Source organism: Amborella trichopoda, chromosome 5 (assembly GCF_054954075.1).
Source record: "Amborella trichopoda isolate Santa Cruz 75 chromosome 5, AtrichopodaSantaCruz75HAP2 v2.0, whole genome shotgun sequence".
Lineage (NCBI taxonomy): Eukaryota > Viridiplantae > Streptophyta > Magnoliopsida > Amborellales > Amborellaceae > Amborella > Amborella trichopoda.
This window is the reverse complement of record NC_142340.1, coordinates 44610319-44621506: the sequence shown is the minus strand read 5'-3', so window position 1 is coordinate 44621506 and position 11188 is coordinate 44610319. Positions and strand designations below refer to the sequence as shown.

At 34.9% G+C, this 11188-nt stretch overlaps 1 protein-coding gene across 1 annotated transcript; it reads left to right on the top strand.

Moving 5' to 3' along the window:
* Positions 1 to 908: 908 nt before the first annotated feature.
* NF-YC13 (nuclear factor Y, subunit C13) lies at positions 909 to 1947 on the top strand. The gene has a single exon (XM_006842121.3). It carries the CDS (start codon positions 1320 to 1322, stop codon positions 1704 to 1706), a length of 387 nt encoding a protein of 128 aa, XP_006842184.1. The 5' UTR covers positions 909 to 1319; the 3' UTR covers positions 1707 to 1947.
* The last annotated feature ends 9241 nt before the right edge of the window (positions 1948 to 11188 follow it).

The following is an 11188-nucleotide window of genomic DNA, read 5'->3' as shown; positions in this document are numbered from 1 at the left end:
ATGTACCAAATTTCATATTCATACATTTTGTATAAAAAAAACTAAAAATAAAATACTTTGAGACGTCGGATCTAAGATCAAATGGTAAGTGGCTTTTTTTATCAAAATTAGATGGCTAGATGGTAGGGGAAGTATAGATCTTCTATGCTCTAGGGAAAGTATAGAAACCTTTCCCGATAAAAAGATAAAGAAATGGGTAGAGCGAGATAGAAGTAGAAAAAGATTTCATGAACAGGGAGAGATTCAAAGAGAAATACGAAACAAAGATATAACAATTTTTGAGAATAAAAGGGGGCGGTTCATGGTTCCCCTTTCATTTTTTTTGTCGTTTGACTGTGTGAGAAAATCAACCAGGAAAGTTATTTTTAAAGTTTGTAGGGAGAAAACAAATTTTTATTTTGGGTTCAAAATAGAGATTTTTTTTTTTGGATAAAAAAATATTTCCATCCTAAATTTTGGATCCAATTAGCAGATAATATATTGAAGGCAATATTTCATTTCTATAAGGCTGAGGCTCTAAACCATCAAAGCAGGGTGCGTCTTCAAATAGTATCAAAAGATGTTGTTTCAATATTAGCAATCTTTGTGATGGCTTGAAAATTTATTTTCATATGTAATTATAAATTTTAAAGTTTAAAAAATTATATAAATGGAACAGATATATGAACATTTGAAAATCTTGAAAATTGACAGTCCACAAATACATTCCAAGATTCAGTATCTCCAAGACTTGAAATCCATTTTTTTGTCATGTTTGTACATCTTGAGGTTGAGGTGATCAATTTGAAGAATTTTGAACATTAAAACTACCTCTTATAATGAATTTTTGAGTTACGCCTTAATTTGATTATTTAGGGCCTCGCACTTATATAAACATTTTCCTTTTCCTTAGAGACCAAAGCGGCGGGGAAAAGTGGTCAAATGTTTTGGCGGGAAGCACCCTTCGTTCCCTCCAAAAATTTGAAAAAAAACGTTTAAAGTTTGCAGTTTTCGACAAACCCAGAAAAAGCCTCCCTCTAAAATTCCTTCTTCGTGCCCAAGAGAACCCAATTTAAACCAGTCTACCTCTTGATCTCCCTTCACCGAATCCCGACCGTCCAAAACCCCATCGTGCGATCCCCACCCCTTCTTCCACGGCTCCCACGATCCAATCCCAATCCAGGGCTTCCCACTTCCAATCTGAACCCTCCGATCTAGGGTTTTTTTGTCCCGATCAACGCACAAGCATCCAATCTAGACCGTTTGTACCCATTGTCCCAAAAACAAATCTGGACCGTACAATCTAGGGCAAAACCTGCAACTTCACAGGTTCCGCTTCAATGGCGGATTCAGCACCAGTTTTTCCACCTGGTCGTGTGAAGAAGATAGTGAAGCTCGACAAAGATATAAAGAAGGTTAACTCTGAAGCTCTATTTCTCATTTCGTCTGCAACATCTCTGTTTCTTCAACATTTAGCAGAGAGCTCTGCAAAAGTTGCAATGGAGAAGAAGAGGAAAACCCTAGGGCTTGAGCATTTGAGGGCTGCAGTGAAGGGGCATGTCCCAACTAGGGTTTTCCTCGCTGACTCATTGCCGAAGCCTTTGGCGAAGGAGAAGCGATTGAAGAGAGAGAGAGGTGGTGCTAGGGCTGAGAAGGAGCTTCATAGTGGAGAGAGAAGAATTGAGGATTTCTTCAAGAAACAGGGGCCTGGAACTGATATGGGTTGATGGTGGAATTTGAGTTTCTCTCTCCTCGCTCTCTCTCTCTATCTCTCTCCTATCTCTTTTATCTGTAATTTTTGACTTGCTATTGTTGGTTTAATCATTTGTTCTAATTTATCTCAAATATTTACCGCACAGTCTATGTTCTGGTGCTTGAAGTGTGAATATTGAGTTATTCAACTTGATTTGGGATTTTTTGGTGCTCAATCCCTATTTAGTCAAAACTTATCAGAAGAATTCCTCGGTATAATGCATTACAAATGGAGCAGATTTTATGTCATTTAGTTCTGAAAGCTCAACAATAATTAATTCTGATTTCTTCACTGACATGCAGAGGATCATTATGCCAATGAGCTTGCATTTGATGGGTTTTTTAGTCCTAAACCTGGTTACTCAAAACCTGCAAAAAAAAGTACCTATTTGGCTCAGATATACACAAATCATGTCATCCATTTAGTTTGGGAAGCTTCAAATTAATTCTCTCCAATCTCTTCGCTTAAATACCTGAAACTTGATAAATTCATCATGGTTAGATTTTTGCAGCATTGTTCTTGAAACCTTGCTTGAATGATATCTGTGATAGTTGAAGCTTAATTTGTTTGTTAAATTTGGTATACATTTCTGCTTGTCTTCCTATGGCTGATATCTTCGAGGTTGATATGCTGAGAAATATACATAGAGGCTCTTTGCTATTATACTGAATGAGCAGTTATCTTTTTCTTTTGGGTAAATAATGAGTAGTTATCTGGTTTCTTTATGTATTATTTCTCTTCTTTGATGACATCCAGATGTGCACAGATCTCTTAAACTCGACCAGATTTTTTTGGCTATGATTATTATTAGCAGAGTTTAAGAACTTGCCTCTCTACCAAGGGACTTGGCCATGTTGACTTACTCGGCTGAGTCCGAGTGGACTTGGCAGGCCAAAATGCCTAGAAAGAATAAAACAAAAAACTGAAAAATAAAATAATTGTAGTAGAAGTAAAATAAAACCAAAAACAACCTTAAATATGCTTAAAAAAGGTACCAAAAAAAAAAGATTTAAAATTTGATTTATAATTGGGGATATTTAAAAAAATTAATACAAGGAGATATAAAAATAGGGATTATGGCAAAAAAACACTCACTAATCTTTGCCAAAAACATCCAAATCATATACCAAGAATCTATGTAAACATTATATCTTTTTAGGTTTTTGGATTATTTATTTATTTTTATACCTCCAGTTTTTTACTCAACTCTTGGTAACTGGCTGAGGCCGAGTTACTCGCCCTAGTCCTATTGGACTCGGGAGAGTCCCTTAACGCTGATTATTAGTGTTTCAATTGAATGAACCTAGTAAAGCTTCAGTTGCTATTTACGTTGGAATATGCTAGATAACCTCTGCACGAAATGATATGGGAGCTATTCAACAGGTCCATTGCGAAATCCCACATATGCATGGGTATGGGTGATGCGCCTCTGACTGCATAACGCATTATGTGGCCGCATAGTGCAGTATGTGGCCACATTTGATAACACTGCCACCACCAATACTGCTGCTTCTAGGTGATTTTGAAATACCATTTCTTTCTCATATCAAGTCTTTTTTTGGTACCATGTTTCATGCACTTTTGCTACCTTGGGCAAATGAAGAGGAGACTATTGAATTCAGATCATAATTTACCATTAGAGCATTTTTAAAGTTTTGAAGTTTTAATTCTATTTCCTCAATTTGCTCTGTTGACTAACATACTTGTGCAGTATGATCTGAATTTAATAGTCTTCTTGTCATTTGGCTAGGGAATTTGAAACTCTCAGAAAGGACTTTGAAAGAACATAAATCAAATTGAATGATATAAGAATGAGGTATGACTAAACTTGAGGTGATCTAGAATTTCTTAGAGCTGATCTGGTATTTTGAGCTTAAGCATTTGTATAGTAAGAGCAATGTTTTTAGACTCAGCATGGTCCTCGGACTCGGACTTGGCCCCAGCCAAGTAGCTAGGCCAATTCTGAGTGGACTTGGCTGAGTAATTAAGGGCCCAAAAAAGCCCTAAAAGTCAAAAAAATCAAATAAAAACTTTAAAAGTAAAACAAATTAAATAACAACATAAGGAATCCAAATAAGCTGAAATAAAACATGAAAGCATGTTTTCAGAAAAAATTGATGTACGGTTGGAGACATTTCAGAAATAAAATTACTAAATGGCCAAAATACCCCTATAGTATTTAGCGTATTTTTTTTAAAAAAAAATTATGTTTAATAGTTGTGTGACGCTGAGAAGTATGAGCATAAAAAATTTCAGCCTAATCCGATTTATAAAAAGTAAGATAAAATTAATATGCATTATATGCTTTAAAAACTTGGGACTTGAGTGTTTTGAATTCCAGAAATAATGAGTGTTTTGAATTCCAGAAATAAAACAGGACATTTCTGTAAATTTTCCAATTTCTAAGTGAGTAGTGTAGTTAAACATTGAGTAAGATGGATCTCAAGGAGCATGAAATATCCAAGCTTCACTCTTGCTGATTGGAGGAGGGAGCCAATTGCATGGGAAAAGAACAATTGAGCTAGATTGATCTGGCATTGCTGTTTAAAAGCATATTGAGATTGAATAAAGAACTTCGATGAAATCCTTGAATTATTGTTTTTTTTTGTTATTTTTAGTAGTTTATAGGTTAGGTTGATATTGAGGTAGGTGTTTTCTAATGTTGGTTGATTTGAATGCTATGCTGCCCTTGAGGAGCAGGCTTTCTACAATTTTATGTGGGAATCTTGTATGAGACTCGACTATTTTATCTTTTAATTTTGTTTATTAATATTTGATGAGTCCATTTCATACTCTTATATAGATTTCTATCCTAATTTGAACCCTTTTTTTAAATTAGTCGTACATTATTTTAAAACTCATATCCCAAATTAGTAATGATTATTTTATTTTGAAGATAATAAAAACTTGTAATTACAAAATCAAATATTAGGAAGGGCATTGTATTACTTATTTGCGAACCAATTGTTTTTTTACATACTAAATTCATAATTAAAATTCAAAACAAGAAATTACAAAATGTAATATTACTGATTGGGGTATTTTGATTATTGTTTATTGTTGGGCACATATTTGGCAACTTTACATGTGTATGAACCCTTGATTTTTGAAGCTTTATATTTGGGATTTGAGGCAATTAAAGCCTGGATATAAAAGGTTTTGCTTGGTTTTCTCTCTCATTGCCTAATGTGTGAAGGTATGACATGAAGTATGTCATATAACACTACGTGTGCCTTTTGACACAAATTCAAATTTTGATTTCTAGAGAGAAGAAATGTGTGAAGAATTGAGTGGCATACCCTTCACTTGATTTTTACCTCGCATTTATTTAAATGTTTGGACAATTATGAGATTGGAATTTCATGAATTTATGGAATCAAATAAGTCCAAAAATTTGAAGTGAATCAAATAAGTCGGAAAATTTGAAGTTGTTCTCACAATATGGGATAAAGGTAAAGAATCACAACCTGATAGCTATGATAGCTAGAACTATTGCTGGATAGCGAGGATCTTGCTTCTTTCCAAGCCTTTTGATGCTTATGATACGTGATCTAAATTCAATCCATCAAAAAAGGCTAACTTAAAACCTAGTTCACTCTCTATAAATACCCATTATTGCCTAAACCCTGGTACCTTTTATTGAGAGACAAGAACCAACGTATGGCCTAGTATGCTTGAAGAGAGAGTGAAAGAAAGAGAGGAAGAGAGAGCTAAAGTGTGGCACACACCCCACTCTTACTTGATTCAGTTTCCCATAACCCATGGAGCACATAATGGTGGCATGTCATGGAGCATAGAAGGAGTTCCTTTGGTGGAATTTTAGCTCTTCTTCTTCTTGGCCCTCAATTTCTTCTTTGAACTCTCCTTTCATGGTTCAATAGTCATTTATTTCATGCCTCTCAATTCCTACACAAGCTAGCATGACTATAGTTTGATTTGAGCCTCTTTTCTTGAGATTTGGTTGAGTTTTCCATTGCTGAATTTTCTCTAACAGCCAAGTATTTAGCTTCCTCATTATATTAAAGCTTGATTTTTGAAGGGGTCATTATGCCGAAATTTTATCTTGCACCCTATTGTAAGTTCCATGCTCTATAGTCCATAATTTTACTCCACGCACCTCTCCTTTGATGTTATTTTGATGTGCCCCATATCTTGGTCATAGGTGGTGATTTTGGTGATCATAAGAGTTTATACTTCCGTTTAATTTGAATTGAAATTAGACCACACATATCTTGTTATTGGATTGAGAAATTAAAAGGATTGTTGCTTAGACCTTACCCGACACAAGTTTGATCATTAATTTGGCTTCGCATAATTTTGAGACTAAGTGCGCAATAACTTTAGGTTGGCCTAATTTGTGTATTTTTTAATGTTATGTAATTTGTATAATTAAAGTCATTGTATTGGGGAATTGTTTATAAAAAATTAGAAAAATTAAAAACCTCAAATATATGTACAAAATATTGTATCTCAATTATAACTGGCTCTGTACAACTCTGTAAAATATAAATCAATTACGTGAATTTAAATTGAAAATGCAACATAACCTAAAATTTCAAGGCCAATTTCCCCATTTTACGCTTGGTGCGAATCCAATGGGTCAAATCCTTGTCAAAGCTTCCTAAAACAATGCCAATCAAAATCCCAGTCCTGTTTGGGGACTTAAAATCTCTCAAATCATGGCTTTTTGTGTTGTTTGTGAAAATCAAGACTGGTTGGATCGGTAACACAGCATGGGATTGGGATCAAATTTCATCGAAGATCGACAATTGGTTGCAATGAAAATACAACCTATCAAAATAAGACAAAACTTCGCTGCCTTTTCCAATCCGAAGGAATTAAACAAATCTGATTTACTTCTCAAACCTAATGTTTCTTATTGTTAGACCAGGTTAAAATTTTTCTAAGGACTCAATTTTGGCACAAATCACTGACCCTAGGGCTCAAATTGAAGAAAACAAAGAAAAATAAGGGGGACGGATTGCTGCCCTTTTTTTTAAAATGAGAAATGTACAATACCCTGGCAAACACATACTTGCCTGAGTATTGTGAAACTTGTGCAAGTCGGTGACTCGTTCAAAGCTGACTCGCCCAAGTTTCACACTACTTGGGTATAGTGGTCTCTGTTATACTGTAGACTTGCTGCATATATTATATACCCCCAGCGTTTGGGGGGGTTTTGGACTTGGCGGTGTAACTCAGGTGAGTCTGAGTGGACTAGCCTAATTGTCCAGACATTGATACAGTGTACCATCTAGAGCCTGTTCATTATTTAAATCAGAAGGGTGGATGAGTAACTAAGTCTTCAGTTGCTTATTTGCTTTGCTGTGTTGTAATTAACTTTTCTTGGCTATGGTCAATCAGGTCTTGGTTTTTGTAAGAACTTCACTAGCATTTGTGGGTTGCTAGTGAATCAATATGTACTATACATTCGATATTTAATACAATGAGAATTTCATCAGGAAAATGATATATGTGCTGCTTTGTTTTTGTGGGCTCTGAAATGTTGTCATGATTTATAAAGCACTGTGAGGGTGTTCTGAGACATAGTGGGGCGCCTGAAAAATGCTCTGGGTTCACAGTACAACTTTTTGATAATGCTTGTGATAAATGATAAGAGATTTTGAAAACTTAAAATAAGGGTCATGTTCTGGTTGCTAATAGTGGCTCATGTCAATCTTGTAGAATATGACTCCATCTTGATGAAGTTCAAATTATATCTGGAGTGCCATGGTGAGTTAGGTGATGCCTCAGCCTTCATGATTCCTTTTAAGACGGTTTACCAATGCAAGTGGTTACTAAACAAGAGATTCAGATTGGATGAAAGTGTACCTCTAATTTCCAAGCATGTTCTTTGGATCATAATAGTACTCGTGCCCTTCAGCATTGCATAATCGGATGAAGTTCAGACATTTTTGAATCAGTTGATAATCATCCTAGATTAGTTGAAAATTTTAATGCTCTGGGTTTCTCCCTAGCCTTGTGAATTCTGTCAAAAACTCTCAAAAGGTTTTGTGATTTCATCCTTTCTGAAGCACCCACTGCTTCACGTATTAAACAGTTAATCCCATAGGAAATAGGGGGTGGCGGAATTAGGGAAAAAAAAGAGTTAGGAATGCTTAGGATTTCTAACACTGAGAGTAACCCATCGAAACCAGTGGTTCACTAAGAAGGGAAAATGCTCTCTGAATAAGCAGGGTTGCTGGTGCCAGCGCAAATAAAATGCAGTGGCTGTTAATGCTATTGGTTAAAAAACATAATCGAAGAACATAATAGAAACATGTGTTAGATTTCGATTGGGGAGCTTTAAAATGTCCTACTCGTGTACAGAAATCACAGGCTTGGTGAAGAAGCCGAGTCCTCGAGTCTAAGCTGTGCTTTTCATATGGCTCTCCTTTGAAAGTGACTCAAAACAGTTATTGTGCATGTCCATATATGCTTCAAGTCAGATTTTTTCCTTTTCATGTATTGGGTGAATTAAACACGGAAATTGATAAAGTACCTTGATTATAACAAGGGATTGAGGACTATAACCCTTGATTACAGTTAGGAAGCAATGGGAACTAATGATTTCCTATGGGAAACGATGGAAAAAAAGATGCATCATTTGAACTGGAAGATTTGAACTAACAAAGAGCAATGAAGGGCAAGGTGGCGCAACCCTTCTCTTCATGCTTTGGGGCTTTCATCTCTACTTGGTGAAATTATGCTCCAGTTTTAATTGCTCAAAGGTGGAAGAAAAACTTGTGACTGACAGGGAGGGTGACCCTTATAGTTTGGGTACCTGGAATATGGCGCCCTTGTGGCAATCTATTTGATTGTATCGAAGGCTCAATGAATTGGGATTTTCCTATCGGTCCAGGTCATTTCAGGGCAAGCAGATTATTTCTCATAAAGAAAATGAGTTTCAAGAGAGTGATTTGAAGTTCTTGCTGAGTAGAACAAGGCAGTACCAGATACGAGATTGATCCTCCAAAGAACAAGGGGTTTTTTTCGAATAAGCCAATTCATTGGTCTTGCATTTTACTTTCCAGTCTAAAAAGGATTGACAATGTTGGATTAATGAAATATGGGAGGAATGATTACGCAGGACCTGTCTGTGTAATTATGAGCTACCATTACTTCCAAGGCCAACACCATTCAATCATCGCGGTCCATTTCTATGAAGATTATCCACCTTAACATAAAAGGTATCCAACAATATTATGCTTGGACCTTTTTGTTTGCATAGGGCGGAGACCCTAAACAATTAAAGTACGGCGCACTTTTAAATAGTATTGAAAGATGTTATTTCAGTACCGAAAATATTTGTGATGGTATGAAAATTTATTTTTACATCTAATTATAAAATTTAAAGCTTCAAAAATTATGTAGATCGAGCTGATCTCTAAACACGTGACAATCTTGGAAATTGATGGTCTACAAAATGTATTATAAGATGCACTATTTCCAATACTTGACATCCATTTTTTCGCATGCTCATACATCTTGAGATCGAGATGATCGATTGGATGAATTTTTGGGCATCGAAACAGTCTCTTCTAGTGAATTTTTGAGGTGCACCCTAATTTAATTGTTTAGGGTGTCACTAATGTAGAGTGAGATGGGCCCAAAGAGACAATTCCATTAAATCTCTCTTTCTCTCTCTCTCCTAACCTATTTCACTAAATGTATTCCATATAGCTTCTTTTAAAAATAAAAACTCCTAAGGTAATACAAAAAAAAAAAGAAAATTGAGTTAGATATTTATTCTATTGTCACGAGTTGCATTTCAAAACTTTTTCTATTAGTTAATGTAATTGTTTATTTGTTAATATAGGGATTGGAAAGCATGATGTGTGACTAAGGTATGAGGCGTGCTACCACCACAACCCTAACCCCTTTCCTTCAAAAAAAAGAAAAAAACAAATGGTACTTGAAAACCAAAACAAAACAAACAATATAAAAAAGTGTTTGAAAAATAAAACAAACCATGAACTGTTTGATTGATCCAGTTCACTATGATAGAAGTTACACAAAATTCGAGACTTTTTTTTAAAAAAAAAAGGTAAAATTATATTAAGAATAAAGTAAACCGATTTGCTGGCATTAGAACTGGTTGTTAGAGAATCGGTATAGATCGAATAGGGAATGAGCGATGCTTTGGATTCCAAGAAAAAAAGATAATTATTTATTTTACTACTAATACTCATTCTCATTAATGATTACTTAATTTTAATGATCCTAGCAATTGAATTTATATACATAATTACGATTCTGATAGGAGATGCATGAATATAGTAAAATGATGATTTATCGAATGGCTATTAATCTATTGTACTTCTAAATAGGAGGTAGGAGGGCTCTATGGAAAAATGGTAGTTTAATTCGATGTTGTCTAACGAAGAGTTAGAGTAGAAGTGTGAACTACAATGGATTCTGGTCCGGGCTCGATCTAGATCCAATATTTTTAAAATAGTGATTCTATGCAATATTGGTTTGGCACTTGGATTGAATTCGGTTCAATTATTTTTACCCAATATTGGGTTGACACTCCAAATGTTGGACCTACCTTTTTTTTTGTTTTATGCAAAGTTGGTTTGACACTTGGACTTCTTAAACACTAGCGTCGAGCCTACTTTCATCCGAACTTTCTTTTCATAAGGTCTGAGAATGACCTGGGGTCTTGGCGATATTGTCGAGCCCCATAACGAGGTCTCTAATTCCATTCTCACCAAAAAGTTGGGGCCCAACTCTCCATGGACTTACCACTTTTAACTTACCAAAAAAAAGTCTTCAGTGCCAAGCAGAACTTTTGTTGTTTCACACATTTGACTTTGGGGTATTCTTATCTCACATGGCCTAAAATATTTATCTGGGGATTGCTGCAAAAGAAATAGTTACATGATGTTTGTATAATTTTCCTTTAATATATCAAGAAATGGGTTTCAATTTTTAACAAATGGGATTGTATACTATACGACATTTATCATGGATTCTGTTTATGCTTAGATCTGTGTTGATATCAAATAGATAAACTCAAATCTTAACAAAACAAGCTAATTTTATGAAGCAGAGAGTGAGATCATTCAAATTATAGGCTAAGAAAAACATTGCAGATTTATACAAATCTGGTTCCTTTTTTAGTCTACTGCCAGCATTAGCTCCAATTTTGTATATTTGACCTCGAAAACTTTCTAAAAATTAAATTAAATCTAATAATAAATAAATTTTCAAAAAAAAAGAATAAAATTAATAATTAAATGAAGAAATAAAATTGATAAAAAAGAGAGAGAGATTTTACTTGAAAAAATCATGAGTTGGGGCCCGTATCAGGATCGCTGTTTGATTTATACATTTTGATGCATTCTTTAGCATAGATTTAAGGTTTTTGATCTAGGAGAACTTGTTTTTAGGATTGGATCTTAATTTTGGAGACATTTTGGAAGGATTTGGGATTAAGAGATTTTTCCTAAG

Coding starts and splice junctions, on each gene's coding strand:
- NF-YC13 (XM_006842121.3), top strand. CDS start 1,320: ATGGCGGATTCAGCACCAGTTTTTCCACCTGGTCGTGTGAAGAAGATA.